Source organism: Delphinapterus leucas, chromosome 1 (genome assembly GCF_059928025.1).
Source record: "Delphinapterus leucas isolate spDelLeu-1000000601 "Yukka" chromosome 1, BTC_Dleu_Yukka2, whole genome shotgun sequence".
In the NCBI taxonomy this organism is placed as follows: Eukaryota; Metazoa; Chordata; class Mammalia; order Artiodactyla; family Monodontidae; genus Delphinapterus; species Delphinapterus leucas.
The window spans coordinates 189,722,295-189,744,601 of record NC_143129.1 but is presented as its reverse complement, the minus strand read 5'-3'; the positions used below and the strand labels follow the sequence as shown (position 1 = coordinate 189,744,601).

The 22,307-nt window shown below is 60.6% G+C and overlaps 3 protein-coding genes across 6 annotated transcripts in view; 1 reads left to right on the top strand and 2 right to left on the bottom strand.

The window, feature by feature from the left end:
- The first annotated feature begins 1,691 nt into the window (after positions 1–1,691).
- On the top strand, positions 1,692–5,509 carry CALML6 (calmodulin like 6). 3 transcript variants are annotated; one of them, XM_089901908.1, is made up of 5 exons: positions 1,958–2,283; positions 3,543–3,590; positions 4,205–4,379; positions 4,480–4,624; positions 4,739–5,080. In XM_089901908.1, exons 2-5 carry the CDS (start codon positions 3,588–3,590, stop codon positions 4,926–4,928), a joined length of 513 nt encoding a protein of 170 aa, XP_089758034.1. In that variant the 5' UTR covers positions 1,958–2,283; positions 3,543–3,587; the 3' UTR covers positions 4,929–5,080. The 3 variants fall into 3 exon arrangements, with proteins under 3 accessions (XP_089758033.1, XP_022454315.1, XP_089758034.1); XM_022598607.3 differs by having other exon boundaries at positions 1,694–4,379; positions 4,739–4,839; positions 4,914–5,088; XM_089901907.1 differs by having other exon boundaries at positions 1,692–4,379; positions 4,739–5,509.
- On the bottom strand, positions 3,992–7,313 carry TMEM52 (transmembrane protein 52). Of its 2 annotated transcripts, XM_030763963.2 has the most exons (5): positions 7,184–7,313; positions 7,068–7,111; positions 6,912–6,953; positions 6,116–6,294; positions 3,992–6,006 (listed from the first exon to the last, which is right to left on the bottom strand). In XM_030763963.2, exons 1-5 carry the CDS (start codon positions 7,247–7,249, stop codon positions 5,828–5,830), a joined length of 510 nt encoding a protein of 169 aa, XP_030619823.2. In that variant the 5' UTR covers positions 7,250–7,313; the 3' UTR covers positions 3,992–5,827. The 2 variants fall into 2 exon arrangements, with proteins under 2 accessions (XP_030619823.2, XP_089758035.1); XM_089901909.1 differs by having other exon boundaries at positions 6,116–6,953; positions 7,184–7,217.
- Positions 7,314–9,658: 2,345 nt separating this feature from the next.
- Positions 9,659–22,307, bottom strand: part of CFAP74 (cilia and flagella associated protein 74) — a 60,056-nt gene continuing 47,407 nt past the window's right edge. Inside the window, 14 exon segments of the mRNA XM_089901910.1 lie at positions 9,659–9,834; positions 10,031–10,165; positions 10,380–10,919; positions 10,922–11,032; positions 11,035–11,291; positions 11,429–11,555; positions 12,224–12,379; positions 12,666–12,785; positions 12,895–12,950; positions 13,079–13,188; positions 13,345–13,479; positions 14,120–14,261; positions 15,078–15,174; positions 16,224–16,500. Of these exon segments, the coding sequence (XP_089758036.1) occupies positions 9,733–9,834; positions 10,031–10,165; positions 10,380–10,919; positions 10,922–11,032; positions 11,035–11,291; positions 11,429–11,555; positions 12,224–12,379; positions 12,666–12,785; positions 12,895–12,950; positions 13,079–13,188; positions 13,345–13,479; positions 14,120–14,261; positions 15,078–15,174; positions 16,224–16,500 (2,365 nt within the window). The 3' untranslated portion in view covers positions 9,659–9,732.

Sequence of the window (22,307 nt, the reverse complement as noted above, 5' to 3'; positions counted from 1 at the left end):
GACATCCCGCCTACATGTCAAGGCCCCTGCTGTCCCACCAGGGCTCGACTTTGATGGGCAACAGGTGTCATTGAAGGTCAGCCACTCTGACACTCAAGTCCTGGGCTTGGGACTGCGGTTCTCTGCCCTCCCTCCACTGCCTGGGGGAGCAGAGACCTGTAGGCAACCAAAGACCCAGCGCTCAGCACAATAACACCCGGCGTTCACACCCACTCCCACGGTCACACCCAACCCACGTTCACACCCATGTTCACACCCACACCCACATTCACGCTCACACCTACTCACACCCACACCCACACCCACGCCCATGTTCACACCCACGCTCACACCCACACCCACGCCCATGCTCACACCCACGCTCACACTCACCCTGGCTTTCAAGTCCCCACTCCTGACCCACCCTCCACCTTGGTGACTGTGTGGAGCTTCATGTGTGGGCACCAGCCACTGGGCCTCTCATCCCCTTCCAGTGTGACCCACCGCAGGGACAATCCCCATGCCTGGCGCCTTGTGGCATCTGGGCAGCGAGGGACCCATCTCCAGAGCCCATCTGGTTGCACCCTGGGTTGTCCGGAAGCAGCCCCCGAGGTGGGGTGTGGGGTACAGGCCATGGGCTAGGGGTAAAGTCCAGCTGTCCTGCAGGAAGCCTCGGGCCAGCCAACAGGCTCTGGAATGAGCACCCTTCAGAGTGTCCCACATGGGGCCACAGTGGTCGGTGAGCTGGGTCTGCACCTGAGGCTCCCCCGGAGGTGTGGGGCTTGCAGTGTCTTCTTACTGGGGACCCCCAGTGTCTGTGGGTCTCTTCTCTTCTCTGGGAGAGGGTGACTGGTCTGCACCGTGTGTGTATGGGGGCACTGAGGGAGGGGCCAGGGCCCCCCTGCTGCGCACATGAACTTTCCTCTCCCCCTGGCCTGGGGTTTCGGTCTGCGAGTTCAGCCGTTCTCTTAGGGAACCCATGGTTCCGTCCAGATCCGCCTGGAGAACACACCGTGTGCCCTGCCGTGGGGTAGGGCGGCCCTGGGGGCCTGTGCACAGATGCCCAGGTGCTGGAAGCACACTGCTCTGGCCTTCCTGGGTCCCCGCCCTTGGTCACCCTCTGACCTGATTAGGGCTCTGCAGAGAAACAGACCAATGGGAGAGAGCGGGAGGGACGGAGACTGACTTATTTTAAGGAACTGGCTCATGTGGTTGTGGCTTGTCCAGCAGCTAGAGACCCAGGGAGGAGCTGAGGCTGCAGCTCAGGGCCAGAGGTTGTGTACAGCAGGACTCCTCCTTCCTGGCGACCTCAGGCTTTTCTCTTAAGGCCTTCCACTCTTCGGATGAGACCCACCCACATTATCAGGGTCATCTGCTTTACTCAAATCTACAGACTTCCATGTTAATCACATGGAAAAAACCCTTCATGACCCCCACGTTCACTGCAGCATTATTCACAGTAGCCAAGAGGTGGAAGCAACCTAAATGTCCATAGATTGACGGATAAACAAAATGTGGTCTATTCATCCAATGAAATATTATTCAACCTTAAGAAAGAAATTCTGACACCTGCTAAAACAGGGATGCACCTAGAGGACATGATGCTGAGTGAAATAAGCCAGACACAGAAGGACAAATACCGTCTGATGCCACTCATACGAGGTCCCTAGGGGAGTCAAATCCGTAGACAGAAAAGCAGGAGGGTGGGTGCCGGGCTGGGGAGTGAGTGTTTAATGGCGACAGAGTTTCGGTTTGGGAACACGGAAAGTTCTGGAGATCTACTGCCTAACAAGGCCCGTATAGTTTACGCTACTGAACTGCACACTTAAAAATGGTTAAGATGGTTAATTTTATGTTTTGTGCTTTGTACCACAAACAATAAAGACCAAACGAAAAGACTGTGGTTCATGACAGATGTTCAGTATACGTTAGTTCCCTTTTCTGAGTAACATTTTATGCTAATTTCACCACTGTAATCAATACATATATGAAAAAACACACCCTTCACAGCAACGCCTAGACTAGCGTTTGGGCAAACACCTGGGCTTGTAGCCTGGCCAACGGGATGCAAAACTGACCCTCACGCCCTCCTTCTCCGCAGGCCCTTGCCCTCCCCGCACCCCCTGCCCCACTGCCATCGTGCGGCAGCCCCCACCAGCCTTCTTCTCCTCCAGCTGTGGTCCGGGTGTAGAGATGCGACTAATTTCCTTGAAATGGTCTGGGGATTTTTGAGGGAAGGGGTGGGAAAATCTTTTCTCACCGTCACAAAGCCTGAAGCCACGGCCCGGAGCAGCCAGGACAAAGGTAGGGCGCCCAGAGCCGGCTTCTTCTTCTATCCTGGCCCGGGGCCGCTGGCCCGGTGCCCGCTGGAGCCATTTTGTCCCCGTCAGCACGGATATTGCAGGCTCAGCAGCTGTCCTGGGCCTCAGCAGGAAATGTCCCTGTGGCTTCCGTATTCTAGCAGGCGGAGGGCCAGCCCGGCCGGTGGGGTACAGGGCATACCTCGCCTGCTAGATTCGTCAGGTGGCCATGGGGCCGAGGCAGATGTGTGTCGGCGTGCGTGACCCTGGGGGCCATGCACGGGGGTGAAGGGAACTAGTGGGGGCCTGTCTGTGACCATCGCTGGGGGGGGGATGGGAGGAGCCCCCTCAGCTCCAGCTTGTAATCACAGACCTCCGAGCGCCGTGGCCAGGCCAGCAGGTCACTGCCCGGATGGGAGCACAGGGACCTGGGCCCGGAGTCGGGAGCCAGAGCCGCCGCCCCGGGTCGGGGTGGCAGCGGGGGTGTGTGTCTGAGGGCTGAGCGCACATAGGCAGGGGTGTGTGTGCCGCTGTGGCGTCCTGTTACTAAACAGCCAGGCCACGGGGCTCCCTCGGGAGCCAGCTTTGCTCTTCTGAGGGGAAGGGGGTCAGGTTTCCCTGAGAATAGCCCCTGACCGCCCAGAGGACACCTGGCTTGGCCTCCCCATGGCCAGTCCAGCCCCCTGGTCCCGTCTGCTCTGCATCCTCTCGCCCCTAGCTCGTGGCCAGCTGTCTTCTCCTGGGACTGTGGACCCCCAGCCCCTTCTGCACACGGTGGCCCGAGGGGGACCCCAGTGCATTTGTTTATTGAACCTGTCTTTAGAGGGTGTCTGCAAAGTGCTGGCACCATGCTGGGCCCTGGGTCCTTGGGGATGTGAGGGCAACACCTGGCCAGGGAGGGCCGTCAACAAGAACCCTCACCAAGAAGTGATGACAGCCCGTGGGGCCTCCCGCTGCACAGTGGGGGGAAGGGGCTCACTGGGGAGAAGGGAACATCCCCTCTCCTGCCCTGGCCCATGATGTCCATCCTTGCCGTGGCCCAGGGGGGCCTTGGCTGGGACCCAGGGTCAGAGAGGGAGCTCTGGGGTGAGGGGCTGCTCAGGCCAGGAAGGGCCACGTGGGGAAGGGCCAACCTGTCCCAAAATAGGGCTGACAGGATCTCCTGGCCATAAAAGGCTCTTGGAATCTGGACCCCAGGGACCCCGGGCAGCTGGATACGCTAAAACTCAGCCGCCCCCTCTGCCCCTTGTACTCTGCCCACAGCAGCTCCAGCGCCACCGTGCAGTGTCCCCTCAGCCAGCCACAGACATGGTAAGGCTGCTCCCAGCGCCCGGCAGAGCCCCCGGCGGGCTGGGCTGGGCGGTCCAGCAGGAGCTGGGCAGTGCCTGGGGGAGAGAGGACGGCGGGCAGGCCTCTGCGCACACGGGGATCAGGCTGGGGCCGTGACCAAAGGTGGGAGGGTCTCTGGGGACCTGAGGAAGACGTCCAGTGAGGCTGGGCAGAGAGCGTGGAGTGGGGGGCCCGAGGCCAGGCCCTGCCGGCCACTGGCACCGCCCTTGCTCTGGGGCCCAGGCTGGAGCAGCCCTTTCGGAAAGCGGCCGGGGCGGTGGCAGGCAGGGTGGCCCGGCCCTGGATTATCGCTCTGGGATACCAGAACAGGCTGGGGCCTTCCCCCTGGCCCCCAGGCCAGGCTCCTCCCCACGCTGGCCATGGTGTCCCTCCCCTGGCCTCACTGGCTGTCCAGCGCTGCCCCACTGCACTCTCACGTGGCTGGCCTGCCCCTGCCTCGAACGCCGTCCCCTCTGAGTGGCCTCGCGGAGCCTTGCTCTCCCCTCAAGACCCATTCCTGTGCCGCCTGGCCTCCAGCCTCCCCCAGACTGAGGGGTGGAGGGGCCCCTGGCGAGCCTGGACCCGTGTCCCCACAGACGGAGCGCCTGACGGCGGAGCAGATCGAGGAGTACAAGGGAGTCTTTGAGATGTTTGATGAGGAGGGCAACGGGGCGGTGAAGACGGACGAGCTGGAGCGGCTCATGAGTCTGATGGGCATCAACCCCACCAAGAGCGAGCTGGCCTCCATGGCCAAGGAAGTGGACAGAGACAGTGAGGCCGCCAGGGGCAGCGGGGGGGGGCGCATCACCGGGGTGTGAGTGGGGAGGGGCTCACCGCCCTCACTCGGGCACCCGCCGCTTGCTCCCCGCAGAGAAAGGGTTCTTCAACTGCGACAGCTTCCTGGCGCTGATGGGGGTGTACTGGGAGAAGGCCCAGAACCAGGAGAGTGAGCTCAGGGCGGCCTTCCGCATCTTCGACAAGGAGGGCAAGGGCTACATCGACTGGGACACGCTCAAGTAGGGCCCGGGGCCGGGCGCGGGGGCGGGGGCGGGGCCCCGGGCCGGGCTTGGGCGCGGGCGCGGGGGCGGGGGGAGGGCCCGCTGGCTGCCACTCAGCGCAGGCTCCTGCAGGTACGTGCTCACGAACGCGGGCGAGCCCCTCAGCGAGCTGGAGGCCGAGCGGATGATGCAGGAAGCCGACAAGGATGGGGACGGGACCATAGACTACGAGGGTGAGTGGGAGATGGGCCCCGGGAGCCCGGCGGCCGGGTCAGGCCAGGCTGCCTACTTGTCCCTCTGCTCTCAGAGTTCGTGGCCATGATGACTGGGGAGTCCTTCAAGCTGGTCCAGTAGGAGCAGCCACTGCGGCCGTGGGAAGCCCGCTGCCTGCTGCCATCACCCTGCTGCCCACCCTGTCATCCACCCCACGCCGGCTCCGTGGCCAATAAACGCTCCAGCCAGACTCGTGTGTGCTTCACTGTCCCAAGGCTGGAAAAAGGGGCTGCAAAGCTGCGGGTCTGGAGAAGGGAGAGGGTTCTCCTGAGCTGCCCATCACACTTGGGCCATCACTTCTGTGGGATACCTGACACTGCCTACAGCCCAGCTCTGGGCTCCGGACACCAGCTGGAAGGCCAGGCTGGGCATAGGTTGAGGACCACGTACTCACACTGCCTGCCTGCCCTGGGAGGCGGCTGCCCCAGGGCCCCTCCCGGAGCTCTTTCCTCCATATGGAGATCACTTAGATAGAAACTTTATTCTCTCTCTCTCCAAAAAGCTGTAGACATCACAGCAGGCCCTGAGCCCTGAGGCTTAGGTCTGTGGGGCCTCATCTGGGCTGAGGGCCTGCTGGGCCTGAGCCAGGGGCCAGGGCTGAACGTAGCAGCGTGTGTGTGTGTGTGTGTGTGTGTGTGTGTGTGTGTGTGGCCAACACAGGGCCGGCTGGCTCAGATGCCCAGCGTTACATAGCAACGAGGCCAGGGCTGCAGCAATGTGCCGGACGGCTGGCCTTCCCGGGTGGGAAGGATGGTGAGGGTGGGCTGGGGTGCCCTTGCACAGTCCCCTGTGAGCACAGAGTGGCTGGTGGCATCGGGAGGCTCGGGAGAGCTTTCCTGCCTGCTCCGGGGGGCACCAGGGCTACAGCCAGGGGTGTTGGGCATTGCGGCCCCACTCCTGGGGCCCTGGAGGGGTCTCTAGGCATGAGGCCTCAGGGAGGGGGCTGGGCTACTGGGAAGGGGGTGGCTCTTCCTGTCTGGTTTTAGCCATCTTGACGGCCTCATCGTATGAGGGCGGCAGCTCAGGGGCATACAGGCTGTAGGCGGGAGGGGTCACAGAGTCGAGGTCCAGCTCCCCCAAGGGCAGGGGCAGCCGCATGCCCAGCGGGTACTGCACAGAGCTGTAGGCTGCAGGGAACCAGAATGGGTTTGTGGCGACCAGTGGCTCTGGCCCTCACCAGTCCCCTGCCGCCCCTTCAGGCAGGTGGGCCGCCGGGCGAGGTCTGCCGGCACTCACATGACACAGTGCTGTGCATGGGGCTGTCGCTGTCCGCGGGGATGGCTGTCAGGTCGCAGGACTCAGGTGCTGATGGCAGGTGTGGCTGGGCGTGCGCCCGCTTCCGGAGACAGCAGAAGCGGACACAGCTGGCCGTGGCCCCACACAGCAGCAGTAGGAGCACAGCAAGCAGGAGGAGCCTGGGCAGGGGGGCGACATCTGCCGCTGGACCGACCCCTGGCCGCTGGGCGCCTGCTCCCTGGGGGCAGTCACAGCCCGGTTGCCCAAGACAAGGCGATGGATAGGGTAAAAGACAACCAGGGACTCTGTCTCCAGGCCGGAGACCTCCTCCCGGCCCGGCCTGGCCTCCTGCTGCTGGCCTGCCCTGGCTGTCTCTCCAGGGCTGGCCACAACTGGCCTTGGGCTTACTCCCAGGACACGTTGTCCCAGACCGACTGCACAGTCCTGTGCCCAGACCAATGACCATGTTCACAGGGGCCTCCCACAGGGGCGGGGAGCGAGGGAGTGGGAGGTGGGCAAGCAGGCTACAAGGGAAGTCCTGCCCAGGGCCCCGGGGGTGTCCCTAGCCATGGGGGACTCAGGCAGGACCCACGCAGGAGGTCGCCCCTGGTGCTGGGGGAGGAGGCTGGGGTCGGCATGCCAGGCTCTGAGGGCCCCAGCGCCTTCCCGCCAGCGGCCCAGGAGGGGGACAGTGCTGGCGACGCCTCGGCCGTGGAGCCAGGCGGGGTGGGGGTCTGGTGGGCCTGGCCCGGGGGAGAACCGTCGCACCCGGCTGCGCGCCGCGGCCTTCACTTACCCCACGTGCCACAGGCTGCTCCAGCGGGCCTGGGGCGGGCACCTGCGGGGACGGGGGCACTTGGAGCAGGCGAGGCAGGGCCCGGCCGACCGCCCTGCCCGAGCCTCCCCCAGGGTGGGGCCAGGCCCCAGCTCCCTCCCCCCCGCCCCCACTTACTGATCCGAGGGGTCGCAGCTGCCTTCCGCGAAGCCCAGCGCCACCTGTGGGGACAGGGATGAGCCCGGGCCAGGGCGCGCCGAGCGCAGACCCGCGCCGAGCGCCCCGCGACCCACCTGCGGCAGCGGCAGGAGCGGCGGCAGCAGCAGGAGCCCGCGGTCACCTGGCGCGCCAGCGAACATGCTCAGCGCCGACTGGAAGCGCGAGCCCACTAGCCTCGAGGCTTTATGGAGGCCCCGCCCCTAGGCCCTCCCAGCGCAAACCCCGCCCCCGAGACCGCGCCCATTGGAGGGCTCGCCCTGTAGCCGCGCCCATGTGCCTCGCCCCTACCCTCCGCCCAAGGTTAGCCTCGCCCTTTAGCGGCCCCGCCCCCGCAGGCTCTGGGCAGGCCCTAGATTCCCCCACTCCACGGCCCCGCCCACACAAGCCACGCCCACAAGCCCCACCTCTTGGCCCTCCCATCAGGTCCGTTCTCTCTGTGTTTCCTCAGCCTAGGATCGCGGGGTGGGGGGCGGTCTCGCCCCGTTGGCTTCTTGCAGTCGGGCTTGGGGTGGACCGGGGCGCACCCTGAACAGCTGTGGCCCGGTCTGCACAGGGTGTGGCCTCGGAGAGTGGCGGCCAGGACACACGTGGCCACGCCTCGCACACACCCCGGTGCTCAAGGTAAGGGTTGCAGCAGTCAAGACGCTGGGGCGTTCCTAGCGCGCTGTTCAACTACATTTAGTGTGCACGCTCGCTGCGGGCGCTCGCTGCCCCTCTGCCTTCCGCTCCGCCATCCGGCGCTCAGGCTGAGGGAGGTGGTCAGCACGGCAAGGTGCAGGGTGGTGTGTCTTATCTGGGGAGGGTGGGAGGAGAAGCTACCCTGCCGTGTTTTTCTTCATTGCACTCAGGACGTACTCCACAAACATCTCCCCACTGGAGGGGAAGTGACTGCAGCTCCTTGAGGGCAGGGCCTCCTTGGCTTGGCTCTCTCATGCCTGGATCTGCCAGCTACCTGCTCCATGATCTCTGCTCTGCCTCTGTCCTGCAGCTGTCCAGCACCTCCTGGCTGTACTATGGTCCTCAGGGCCCCTCCTGACTACCCTCTTCCTCCATTCTGCTTCGGAGGCCCGGCTCAGGAGTGGGAGGGAGGGGGATGGGCACTGGTCCAGCCAGCAGGCAGGAGTGCAGGCAGGGCCTTGGGCAGTGAGTACCAGGGTCCGCTGGTTCTAAACCCTGAGAGCCAGGCCAGGGTTTAGAGGAGAGTGGCCTGCCCCTCCCACGGGCCAGCCTGAGGGGGAGGCAGGGGTAGTGCTCTGCAGGGAGGACTTCCTTCTGGGGCCTGGCCTGGGCTGCAGGACCCTGGCTTCTCTTCTCACCTAGTGAGAAAGCAGCCCCTGTGAGGTCTAGGAAAGGACCTGGGTCTGCCCACCAGACTGAAGTCCTGCAAAATGCTGCTCTGTGGACACCGTCACTGGCTCAAGGTTAGGGAGATGGCAGACTTCCAGGCACCAAGGGCACTGAGGAAGTGGGGTGAGGGCTCCAGGCTGGTGTCCTGAAGCCTGTGCCCAGGAAATTCCCCGGATGCACCTTGCCCTCCACTCCTGCCAGGGAAGGCTGCGAGTGCTCGCCTGGGGGAGGCACGGGGGTGGCGTGGGCGGGCTGGGCGTGCTGGGGTGTACACAGGGGGCCTGGATGGGTGGGCTCTGTGGGGACAGTGTCTAACCTGCCACTCTCCAGAAGGCAGGGGCTGGGTGCAGGCACTATTCTGGGCTCCCAACAGGGTCTCATGGGCTGGGAGTTGGGGGCTTCTCCCTTGAAGAGCTGGTCAGGACCCAGAAGGCTGAGCCCAGACTCACTTCGGAAAAGTGGAAAACCAAACTCATGGGCTGGGTGTCCCCCGGACCCTGGCTGGGCTGTGAGGGACGACACAGTGAGGGCGTGTCCCCGACATTTGCTCGCTCCTTGCTTGGGGGCATCAGGGACCCTGGAACTTGGGAGGAGCAGGGAGGCCTAAGGGGCCGCCTGGGCTTTGGAGCCTGCCGCCCCCTCCCTCCCCGCCGGCCTCTCTGGGTGTGGAGCCCCGCAAGCCGCCCCCCTCCCCCCCGGCACGCCCAGTTGTTCCCCCAGGGCTCAGTCTTCCAGGCCGAGTTCACTGTTTTATGGACCGACTTGTGAGTGAGGGTGGGAAGCAGGGGCTGCCCCCCTGGAACTCTGTCCCCATCTCTCCTTCACAGCTCACTGCAGGGCTCACCGTGGCCCACACTGCAGGCCTGGATGCACAGGTTCACACAGGATTTATTGACAGGTCGGCGGGCGCAGCTCTTCCCCCCACCAGGACCTTGAAAGGCTGGGCGGGTGCTGGTGGGGCTGGGGGCTCTGAGGGGCTCAGGCTGGGAGCAGGTTGTGGTCAGGACTGGCCTCATTGCCTGTTCTGAGTGTGGGGCTGGGACAGGAGCTCTTGGCCCCGGGCTCACTGGATACAGGGCAGCAGGAGGTGGCCGTGCCTGTGGAGGTGGGGTGCCCCAGCCATGGGGCCATGCGGGGGGCCACCCTTTTGAAGCTGCCCAGCAGGGATGTCCAGGTCCCAGGCCCCTGGTTGGCTCTGCTGGGTCCACAGACCGGGGGAGGGCTTCAAATGTGGCAGGAAGATCCGAGGGGGCTCTATGGAGAGACTCCTGTGGCCTCAGGGGCCCGTCACCACCTGCGCTACAAAGAGGACCTTGTAGGTCTCCTTCACGTCCCCCCTGAGCTGCAGCAGGGCTGACACCATGAGTGGGTGGTCCGGCTGGAAGGGGAGAGGCGGGGAAGGAGGGGGACCCTCGGTCAGCTGGCACAGCGGACAGGTGTTTTCTGGCCATGGCGCTGCCCACCTCACCTGCCCAGGGCCCCCCCGCAGTCCCCTCCCTGGGTGGGGGCAGGGCTGTCATCCTGCCCAGCTTGTGGCTTTTGAAGGCTCCCTGGCCGCCGTCCAAGGCACCTACATCAAAGTCGATGGGTGGCATCCAGGAGATGCTGATGGTCTTGGTCTGGCCGCGCTCCACAAAGCCCTTGGAGGGCTCGATGGTGAAGCCCTTGTGCTGCAGGGATACGACGCTGTCCAGGCTGAACTCGACAGTCTGCAGGCATTGGTGCTGTCAGCAGGTGGGTGGGCACAGCTCCCGGGGAAGCGGCGGGACTGGGGATGAGGGAGCCCAGCACCTGCCCTCTCAGCCCTGACCAGCAGGCTGCCCACCCCACACCTATCAAGGGGCAAGGCCAGGAGGGGCCTGGGTTGCCCAGGCAGTGGTGGATGCAGAGGTGCCAGGCAGGCCAGGGAAGTGCTGTGGTCACCTTCTTTGGGGACAGCTGGGTGGTCCGGATGCAGCCCACCTGTAGTTCTCGGGTGGCAGGTGGGGCCGGCGTGTCTGTGTCCAACTGGACATAGGCCAGGGTTACCAGGATGGGCTTCAGCTCCTCAGCTTCTGGAGAGGGAGGGCCTGGCTGGGGGCTCAGGGAAGGGGGGGTACCACCAAGGGAGTGTGGGAGCTGGGTCTGGCAAGGATAGTGGGCGGGGCTGGGCGAGGACAGCCGGCTTTGGGGGATGGGCCGGGAATGCCAGCCCTGCACGCAGGCCTCCAGAGCCAAGGGTGCGGTCAGAACAGGACTGGTCCTCCTACTGCCGCCCCGCCCTGCTGGGGCTCCCAGCACTTCAGAGGGCTCACCCTCTGTGCGCTCGGGGTGCAAGGCAGGGATCACGGTCAGGGACTCCACAGGCACATCCAGGGGGTCCCCGCCTTCCACAAACATCATGTACTTGCGGGCCGAGCCCTTCAGGAGGATCTGGTGGGAGATTTCCTGGGGGCAGGAGCACAGCAGACTCAGTCCGCGACCCGCGAATGGGGCTCCGGGAGTAGGCAGTGGTGGGGTGCAGGCCTGTGGGACCCAGGACTCTGATCTCTCCACCTCATGACCCCCAACCTGACGCAGAGCCCCCAGGCAACAGGACTCCAATGTGGGGCCGTTTGGGGGAGGGCGAGGGCCTCAGACATGCGGACGCAGGCGGGTTGGGCCGGGAGCAGGGGTCCAGGCTGGGCTCCTGGAGCCGCACCTTTTCGAAGAGCACGACCTGAAGCCGGTCAGAGAAGTACAGGCTCTCATGGTCCGGGCTGAAGGTCACGGTGAAGTCCTGCGCCCTGCCCGGCTCCATGACGCCCTCCACCGGGACCACGCTGAACACGCTCTGGCCGCTGTAGTTCTGTGTGCCTGGGGGCAGGGCGGCCTGGCAGGTCCGGCTCCCCCCGCAGTGCCCAGCACCCCCCAACCCCGCACCCCCACGCCCCGCACAGTCCCGTGCCAGTCCCCTGCCAGCAGCGGTCACCCCCCCAGCCGGCCAAGCTCACCCACGACTTCCGTCCTCTGGGCCGGGGAGGCCAGGAACTGCGGCAGCCGGTGCTCGCCTCCGCTCCTGGTGGAGAGGCTGTCCAACTGCATGGAGAACTTGATGGGCAGCGGGGAATTATTTTGCAGCTGCAAGGAGCAGGGCTCAGTCACTGGACCAGCTGGACTGGCCAACCGATGGATGGGCTGCTGCAACCAGGTCTCAGCTCCCTCTGCTGCCCCGGGCCACACCCTGGGCAGTCAGGCTCAGGCTGGCCTTCAGCCGAACCAGCATCCCTGCCCAGGCTCTTCTCTGCCCTCACCCTCTTCCACTGAGAGCACCCCATGCCCCCATAAAACACTCCCTGGAATCCCTGGCCTGGGCTGTGCTGTCAGGACCTGGACTAAACCGGGCAAGGAAGCAGGTGTCCTGTGGGTGGCTCCATCCTAAGGTCGCCACGTCCCTCAGACCCTGGGGGAGCAGCAAGAGGCAGGTGTGCCTCCCTGCCCGGGCTGGGGAGCCCACACGGCCCCTCCCCTGAGCCGTCCCTGAGCTGAGCTCCCCCCCGTCCCAGGTGGGGCAGCCCACGCAAAAGCCCTGAGGCAGGAGGCCCAGGCACTGGGGAGGTGGGGGAGGAGGGTGTGCATCCTCGGCTTCTCCTGCTAGAGAGGGCTGTGGAGGTGACTGCTGTTGGGGGGTGGGGTGGGAGCGGCCTGCACCCGCGCCGGCTCCCTGACCAAGGCAGGGCTGACCCCCTCCTGGGCACGACCCCTCCCATGAAGTGGGGCAGGCGCCGTGTCCCCGCCACGCGCTTTACCTTGAAGCCCGCGGAGGTGGATTCTCCGGCGATCACGTAGCCCATGTTGAGGACGCCTCCTTCAATGGAGCATGTGGTCACGGACGCCACACCTGTGCCCACGAGGGCCAGGGAGAGCGTGCCTCTCTTGGTGATGACCTCCAGCATTTCCTGGGCCTGGGAAGACCACGTCCCTTAGCGTGGAGCAGACACGTGTCAGAGACAGGTGTGGGAGCTCCGTCTCGGAGCAGCTGGCTCAGGACGTGCGGGACCTAAGATGGCTTGGAGCTCCCTGGCCTTCTCCTCCTCCTTCCAGCAAGAGGCCAGGGCCCAGAAGGGCCAGCAGCTCCCCGGGCCTGGCTGGACGACTACGGGCCTGGGCACTTGGCGGGTGTGCAGAGTGGAGAATGGGGCTGTGGAGCCCCAGGGCTGCAGCCCGGCTCAGGGTGGGCCTAGGACTCACCAGGACGCTTTCACGGGGGGAGAAGGACAGCTTCAGGACCTGGGTCTCTCCAGACACCAGCTTGCGGATGGGATTCAGCAGGACAAAGGGGCCGTTGGGGTTCAGCACGGAGTACTCCAGCTGATGGCCCAGTGTCAAGGATGGGTGACAAGTACGGGGCCGCAGCCCTTCACCAGACGCCCCTGTCCCCCTGCAGCAGGCTGCCTGGGCCGGGTATGGACAAGGATACATCGAGATGCTCGGGGGAGATGTTCTGGATGGAGACCTTCTTTATGCCGCGTTGTCCTGAAACGGGGGAGTCAGGTCACTGCCCGGGCCTGGGGGTGGGGCATGGGAGCCCAGGCGGTGATGGGGTGCCTGGGTCCCTATGGGTGGGGGATGGCCGTGGAGGGCTGGGCCCGATCAGGACACACCTACAGCGATGTCGCCGAAGTCAGCGATGGTCTTGCCTTTGTCGGACGTCACCACAATGGATGGTGCTACCGCTGGACACCACAGCTCCAGGTACACGGTGTTGTGGGGACTGAGGTGGCGGGTAGCTGCTAAGGGCGGAGTGGGCGCCGCATGCCCCGCCCTCTCAGCCTGACCCCATGCTGGCCCGGCCCAGATCTGGGGGGCTGCAGAGCGGGGACGGTGACTTCTTGGCCAACCACACCCCACCCTGCCCAGAGCACCACACCTGAAGCTCAGGGGTTCCGTCCCCTTCCTGTCTTTGGTGTCACCACTGGCAACAACACAGGGGACCACAAACTTGTCAAACTTCCCCTGGAAAGATCTGGTCAGGGTGGCCTGCGCAGCCTGGTACTCCTGGGAGCTGCAGTGGAACCGGCAAGGTGCTCTCACACCCCTATCCCTAGGCTGCCCCCAGCGGCCCAAGAGGCCCCGCGCTGCCCTCCATGGAGGGGTCCATAAGGCCATGCCTGCTCCCCAGGGCCCTGGGCTAGAGGGTATGAGGTGGCAGCCTTGGGGAACCACGTTGTGGCCCAGGCTGTGGCTGTCCCAGTTTTGTCTGACCAGCTGGTTTTCTCACCCCTTCCCTGGTTGCTGTGGCGGCCTCCCACCTCCCCCAGGGTCTGGTCAGGCACCTAACCAGAGAGCCATGTTCCTGGAGCCACAGGCAAGGGTCCAGGGCTGGCAAGTGGCTCAAGCCCATTGGAGTTCTCTGGAGCTCGTTTGGCAGCTGGGGAGGCTGGGGTTGCTGAGCTGGGAACATGGGAATCAGGGGCTCAGCATCTCCCCAGCCCCTGGCCTGAGGTTGTTCACAGGGACCCTGGGCCCTAGGGCCCCAGGGGAAGGAGGTGAGCAGGTGCCCAGGAAGGCAGAGCCTGAGGGGACTCTTGGTTCCAGCTGTATCTGAAGCCAGCCCCACCCTGGCCTTCCAGCCACAAGGCTCAAAACAGCTCTGCTCCAGGTGGAGGAAGTCTCTGTGGGGGGCAGCCTTCTCTTGGGCCCACCTGGACATGAGGTCCTCTTTCTGCAGCTCCAGGGGCTGGGAGGCAGAGGCCTGGAACAGCCGGTCTCGGTTCTGCAGCCGCAGTATGGAGAAGGACTGTCTCCGCTGGTCCTTCCTCTGGGTGGCCGTGTCCTTTTGGGAGTGCGAGGTGGGAGGCCAACTGTGGGGCTGCGCCGGGGACTCTGCTCCCAGCAGACCACCCAGGGCAGGAACCCAGGGGCCCAAACTCCAAGCGGCTCCCTGGGGTCACCGTTGGCAGGTGCGGAGACCCCAGTGTCTGTCTTTACCATCGGGGAGACCGAGGCCCGGGGCGGGGCAGGGCGGAGGGCTGGCCGAACTGGGGGTCCTGGTCCCTGTGCCCTGCCCCCAGCCTCACTGCCCTGCCAGCAGGCTGCAGGTCCTGCCCCTCCTCCTGCGCTTGCTATGACAGCACGGGTGCTCAAGATCAGGCCCCAGAGGCCGTGGGGAGTCGCGGGGCTCTCTGCGTCCCCAGAGCAGCAGCAGGCAGGCCCTGGGCTGTGATTGCCCAGCTCTGTTGGACGCCCTTTCCCGGCAGAAGCCCGGCGGTGGCTGCCTCTCCAGACCTGAACTTGCTAGGATTCACAGGCCCCTTTGAGGTTCATCTGTTCCCCCTCCATTGTAAGGGCAAGCCCCCTGCTAACCAGTGCAGAGGGGCCCGGCCCACCCTCCCGGGACCACCGTCTGGGGATCCACCTCGCCTAGCGATGCTTTCAAGAGGGGAGGGAGGAGCCTTGCCAAGAAAAAGTGTTAACCTCTTGAAACAGTTCCACACACACAAGGCTGCAGAAAAGTCTGCCCGGGGCTCCTGACCCCCCGGCCCCCCAGCCTCAAGGCCGGTGGGGTCTGTTCCCAAGCCTTTGTGCAGCGGCCTGGTGTACAGTGGGCAGCACCCCCGTCTCCCGCCCCAGGCTCCCCCTCCCTCACCCCCCCATGTACCGATTTGGCCTCAGCTTCTTTGGTCAGGCCCTGTAAGGCTTCCTGGTGGATCAGCTCGCTGGTCAGCACGGGCCGGAAGGCCACCCGGACCAGGCACCTCTGTGAGGAGAGAGGCCAGAGGGCAGAGGGGCCCCTGTGGGTGCCCCCAGCACCCCGCTGCCGCCACCGCCAGGATCCCCTGGTCATGCTCTTGGACATCCTGGGGTGATACCCCATCTCTGCTTTGGGGTCTCAGCTTAGACAAGCCCTTCTGGAAGGTCCTTCCTGACCTCTGCCCCCGGAAGTTGGGGTGGCTGCAGACATGATCACCAAGCCCGTCTCACCACGCGGGGGGGTGGTCCTGAGATGGACCATCCCACTGCCCACAGGGCACGAGTGAGAAGGGGACGTTTGTGTTCAGCCACTGAGACTTGGGGGTGAGTCACTGCACCCTCACCTGTCCCCCTTTCTGAAGCACGTCCACCTTGCAGTCCACCCCCTGGAACGGCCCCGGGTCCCAAAGGGGGTTCACTCACCACGGCCTGCCCCGTGCTCAGTGCAGCAAGGGAGCAGGGTGGGTAACGGCTGCAGTAACCCCCTTGGAGAGGGGAACCATGACTTAAGCTGAATTTGCTCAGTTTACTAAAATGCATTTCAATAATCACTGAGACACTGCCAGGGTCCAGGGCCTGCATGTGCCCCTTCCCACTGAGTCCCCTCACAGTGGCTGTCACCCCTGACTCTTGAAGGTAAGGAATTCAGCTCAGAGGGGCTGTGATGGCCCCAGGGAGTCTCTGCCTCCAGGCCCGGGCTCTTTCTGCTTTATCAGCAAAAGCAGTGGTGGGGAAACCTTTCGCCAGTCAGCCGGTGGGCAGGCACCCTGTGCTCCTGGTGACCAGGCGCTGTGTGGCCTCTGTGCCCATCTGCTGTGAGATCCAAGGGCTGCACGCCCTCCCTCCAGCCAGGGCCGTGGGATCAGCTGCCTGTGGGTGCCCCGCCTCTGGGGCCAAGTTGGGCTGGCGGAGGGCACTGTGGCCTGCTTGGGTCTGATAAGAATCCAGGTTGATCTCCATGTCTGCTGTCTGGTTGAATCGCTGTGGTCCAGGGAGAGTAGAGACCGGCTCCCTGGGCTGGCCCCGCCCCAGCCCACCCGTGGGGCCCACACCCACCTTTCCTGGCCACACGGTGCCCACCGAGGGTGAGATGGTGATGGGGGAGTCTGAGGGCAGCAGGAACTCGAAAGATGTGGGCCCCACAGGGGATGCGTCCTCCAAGCTGATGCGGGGTACCGAGGGCGTCGGCGAGTTCACGCTCAGGCGGGAGTTGATGACGTACAGGGTGGCCACCGACGTGTCGTACAAGGAGGTGGCCGCAAACTTGACCTGGTAGTGGGACAGCTCCAGGAGCGGGTGGACACCCACAGCCCGGCACGTCAGCTTGAAGTACCTGGAAGTGACAGCGTGGGCAGCTCAGCTCAAAATTTTAGTAAAAATACTTTGTGCCCCTGTGCACATTTTAATAAGATAGTTAAAATTTTAATCACAAGTTTAAACATTTGCAAAGCAGGTAATTTCTGGCTTATTTCCTTAAATATTCACTGACATTTAAAAAATAAAACTGATAGGGGACTTCCCTGGTGGTCCAGTGGTTAAGACTCTGCGCTCCCAATGCAGGGGGCCTGGGTTTGATCCCTGGTCAGGGAACTAGATCCCACATGTTGCAACTAAAGATCCTGCATGCCGCAACTAAGACCTGACACAGCCAAATAAATAAATATTTTAAAAAACCTGATAACTTACTCTTTAAATATAAACATGGGAATCTATATACCATAGTGAATTGATTCTTTTTTTTTTGGCTGTGTTGGGTCTTTGTTGCTGCACGTGGCTTTCTCTACTTTCGGCTAGCGGGAGCTACTCTTCGTTGTGGTGTGCAGGCTTCTCATTGTGGTGGCTTCTCTTATTGCGGAGCAAGGGCTCTAGGCGCGCAGGCTTCAGTAGTTGTGGCTCATGGGCTCTAGAGCAGGCTCAGTAGTTGTGGTGCACGGGCTTAGTTACTCCGCGGCACGTGGGATCTTCCAGGACCAGGGCTCGAACCCATGTCCCCTGCATTGGCAGGCGGATTCCCAACCACTGCGCCACCAGGGAAACCCCGTGAATTGATTCTTGCCACCATCCGGTTTTAAGAGAAAAGAACAGATATTTGGGATTTTAACCAGTGGAAAATTTACAGTCCATGTTGCTTTGAACTCCTATTTCCATTGCACTCCTGCCATTGGATTTTATCCTAATTACCTATGTTTTAATGCTTTATGAGGTGATGTCGATGGCCCTATCATACTTGTCCGTAACAAAAATGTGTTCATAGGTTGAAATATTTCAATGTATATTTTTGTGTCCTGTGACCACAGGCTCTAAATGTTAAAAAAAATTCCTTCTGGGTGGAGATGTCATTGAGGTTATTGTTACAAGTTAATTAGTTGAAATAGCACAAATGTATGGAATGTGATAATCATTACATATAAAAAGTAAGAGCTGCTTGGAGTCACTTCAGGAAGGTGATGGAGCTGTTTCCCGGCTGGTTCAAGGGCCTGTGAGGGACGCGGCCTGTGGCCTTGCTCCATTGACCTGGGAACTTGGGCCCACCCAAGTCCCCTCCAGCCCCTTCCTTTCCATTCTTGTGACCACGCGTCTTCCGATGTCCCTCTGAGGAGCCCCCCGTGGCTCTCTCAGGTCCTGCTCCACTTTGCTGCAGGGAAAGACCGTCAGGTCCCATCACCCAGGCCCAGGTAGATGCTGTGACCTGCAGGCAGCAGGTTCACCCAGGACACCCAGTGCCACGTTTGCTGAGAAAACGCTTTTATCTCCGTGCACGCTATACATGTTTCTCTCCCTCTCAAAAACCACCGAGGTGAGATGAGCCCATCGGCGTGTGGGGAATGTTCTCCTGACCTCAGAGGCAGACATGCAACATGCCTGGCCTCCCTGCCTAGCTACGTGCGAGCCTCCAGCTTCTTTTATCTGGTCACACAGGCAGCTGGTGCCCGTCACAGGGGCCAGGCCAAGGGTACAATCAGCCCTGCTCTGGGGGTGTGCCTGACCTCCGGAATGTTATCACCACCATCATCATCACCGTCACCACCATCATCACCGTCACCACCGTCATCACCATCATGATCGTTACCATCACCACCATCATCGTCATCACCACCATCATAATCACCGTCATCACCACCTCCATCTCCATCATCACCATCACCATCATCCCCATCACCACCATCACCATCATCACCATCACCATCATCACCATCACCATCACCATCCCCATCATCCCCATCACCACCATCACCATCATCCCCATCGCCATCACCATCATCACCATCATCACCATCATCACCATCATCACCATCTCCATCACCATCACCATCATCACCACCATCATCACCACCATCACCATCACCACCATCATCACCATCACCATCATCACCATCATCACCATCACCATCACCACCATCACCATCATCACCATCATCACCATCACCATCATCACCATCATCATCACCATCATCACCATCACCATCATCACCATCACCATCATCACCACCATCACCACCACCATCACCACCATCACCATCACCATCATCACCACCATCACCATCACCATCATCACCATCACCATCACCATCATCACCATCACCATCATCACCATCATCATCACCATCATCCCCATCACCACCATCACCATCATCACCATCACCATCATCACCACCACCATCACCATCATCACCATCACCATCATCACCATCACCATCACCATCATCACCATCACCATCATCACCATCATCATCACCATCATCCCCATCACCACCATCACCATCATCACCATCACCATCATCACCATCACCATCACCACCATCACCACCATCACCATCACCATCATCACCATCACCATCACCATCACCACCATCACCATCACCACCATCACCACCATCACCATCACCATCATCACCATCACCACCATCACCATCACCATCATCACCACCATCACCATCACCACCATCACCATCACCACCATCACCATCACCACCATCACCATCACCATCACCACCATCACCACCATCACCATCATCACCATCACCACCATCACCATCACCACCATCACCATCATCACCATCACCATCACCACCATCACCATCACCATCATCACCACCACCATCACCATCATCACCATCACCATCATCACCATCACCATCACCATCATCACCATCACCATCATCACCATCATCATCACCATCATCCCCATCACCACCATCACCATCATCACCATCACCATCATCACCATCACCATCACCATCATCACCATCACCATCATCACCATCATCATCACCATCATCCCCATCACCACCATCACCATCATCACCATCACCATCATCACCATCACCATCATCACCATCACCACCATCACCATCACCATCATCACCACCATCACCATCACCACCATCACCATCACCACCATCACCACCATCACCATCACCATCACCACCATCACCACCATCACCATCATCACCATCACCACCATCACCATCACCATCATCACCATCACCATCATCACCATCACCATCACCATCATCCCCATCACCACCATCACCACCATCACCACCATCACCATCATCCCTATCACCACCATCACCACCATCACCACCATCATCACCATCACCATCATCACCATCACCATCATCACCATCACCATCACCATCATCCCCATCACCACCATCACCACCATCACCATCATCCCCATCACCACCATCACCATCACCATCATCACCACCATCACCATCATCCCCATCACCACCATCACCACCATCACCATCATCCCTATCACCACCATCACCACCATCACCACCATCATCACCATCACCATCATCACCATCACCATCATCACCATCACCATCACCATCATCCCCATCACCACCATCACCACCATCACCATCATCCCTATCACCACCATCACCACCATCACCACCATCATCACCATCACCATCATCACCATCACCATCATCACCATCACCATCACCATCATCCCCATCACCACCATCACCACCATCACCATCATCCCCATCACCACCATCACCACCATCACCATCACCATCATCACCACCATCACCATCATCACCATCACCACCATCACCACCATCATCACCATCATCACCATCACCATCACCACCACCATCATCACCATCACCACCATCACCATCATCACCATCACCACCATCATCACCATCATCACCATCTCCATCATCACCATCATCACCACCATCACCATCATCACCATCATCACCACCATCACCATCACCACCATCATCACCATCATCACCATCATCACCATCACCGTCACCACCATCACCACCATCACCATCACCACCATCATTATCATCGTCATCGCTGTCAGCAGCAGCAGCAGTACTGGGCTGAGGGCAGCAAGATTTCCCATCTTCTCCTGTTCTCTCTGGAAAATTTATGTCAAATTGGCATCATTTTTTCTTTAAATGTTTGGAAGAACTCATCAGTGAAGCCATCTGCATCTTTCATTTTGGGAAGCTTTTAAACTTAAAAAAAATTTTTTGCATTTAAAAATATATTTATTGGGCCCCACAGGGCCCCTTGGCTTGATCGGAAGCTCGGGAATCTCTCTCCATGCCAGCCTCCTTCAGGAGAGCGGAGGGTTGGAGGATATCTCTGAGTCCAGATTGCCACGGACTCCCTGCCACAGGGCTGTGCCTGACTCGGCTGCGCAACTCCGAGGCTGCGGTGGAGAATGGGGGAGAGGCTGACCTAGCAGCTGCCGAGGCTTCTTTTGCCTCAAGGACACCTTCTCTTCTCTTGCCCGTGCCGGCCTGGACTTCCACTCCGAGAAAACACTAAATATTGGAGGACCAGGAAGAGGGCGTACGGAAGTCGCGACACACCCGTCAGCACCTAGGAGCCTGGAAACTGTTGGGTCCCCAGCAGCTTTATCAGGTAAATTAGAAGGCTACCTCACTAACAGGTACAGAAATCTCAAGGTATTTTCGGGAACTTGGAAAGGGAGGAATTCACCTAGATCTGATCAGATGCCCCACGACCTACAACCAGGGCATTATATACATACTGGAAAAGACATAATTTAAAGGACTATCTCCAAACTGGATGGAAGGACCCTTATCAGATTACAAAAGGTTTACATCAAGATAATGATGATGCAAAGATTCCAGCCATTTCTCAGAACAGATCCTGCCAAAACAACAGCAGAAGTCACCCTGGGGCCCTTAATTAGACAGGGCGAGAGCTCCATGACCCCAGCTAAGTAGGGTCTACGAGCCCCTTGACAGCCTGAAGAAGCTACAGAAGACAGGCCGTCATCCCTCATCCTCCTAATAAAGATTTCTTGGGGTTCATGTCTCTCAGCGGGGGGGAGGGGGATTGTAAATAGGAGATAGATGGGCCCCTGGGCCGGACAGCTGGTGTTTGTCAAGTGGAGCAAAACTGAAGTTTTGTCCTCAGCCAGACAAGAACGATGCCTGTTTCCCTTCCTCCATTGATATGGAGAGAATGAACTAGCAGTGGGGAATTAGTTTGCAGCAAAAATAGAAATGAAGTTTTCCCTCTCCTGAGAACAAGGAAAATAAAGGGAACAGCGAACAGGCTAGAGAAGAAACATAACCTGGCCTGAAAGAGTTCATCACTCCTCTTTTTTTTTTAACTGTTACTAATCTGTAGTGTCTGTAACTAGATTTGTACTTCACAAAGCTAACCTATTACTCTATAACACTATGTGAAGTACATCCTGCACTCCCTTGTAGCAAATCACCCCTTGTAGAATTTGCATTTCAGAAAAAAAGTCACAGGCCAATAACCCAGAGACAAAAAGACCCAATTACGGGGGCTGCCTGATGCCAGGTGTGACTGTTTTGCGAAGGAGGGGGGACACTGTTCTTGAGGCGCTAGCCTGCTGTGTCTTCCCTTCTGCCTGGCAGAAAAATAAAGCCTTCCTAGGGAAAAAAAAAAGAAAAAATATATTTATTTATTTATTGCCCATTTTTGTTTCCTTTTCTGTCATGTTTAAAAAAATTTTGGGGGGGCTTCCCTGGTGGCGCAGTGGTTGAGAGTCCGCCTGCCGATGCAGGGGATGTGGGTTCGTGCCCCGGTCCGGGAAGATCCCACATGCCGCAGAGCGGCTGGGCCCGTGAGCCATGGCCGCTGAGCCTGCGCGTCCGG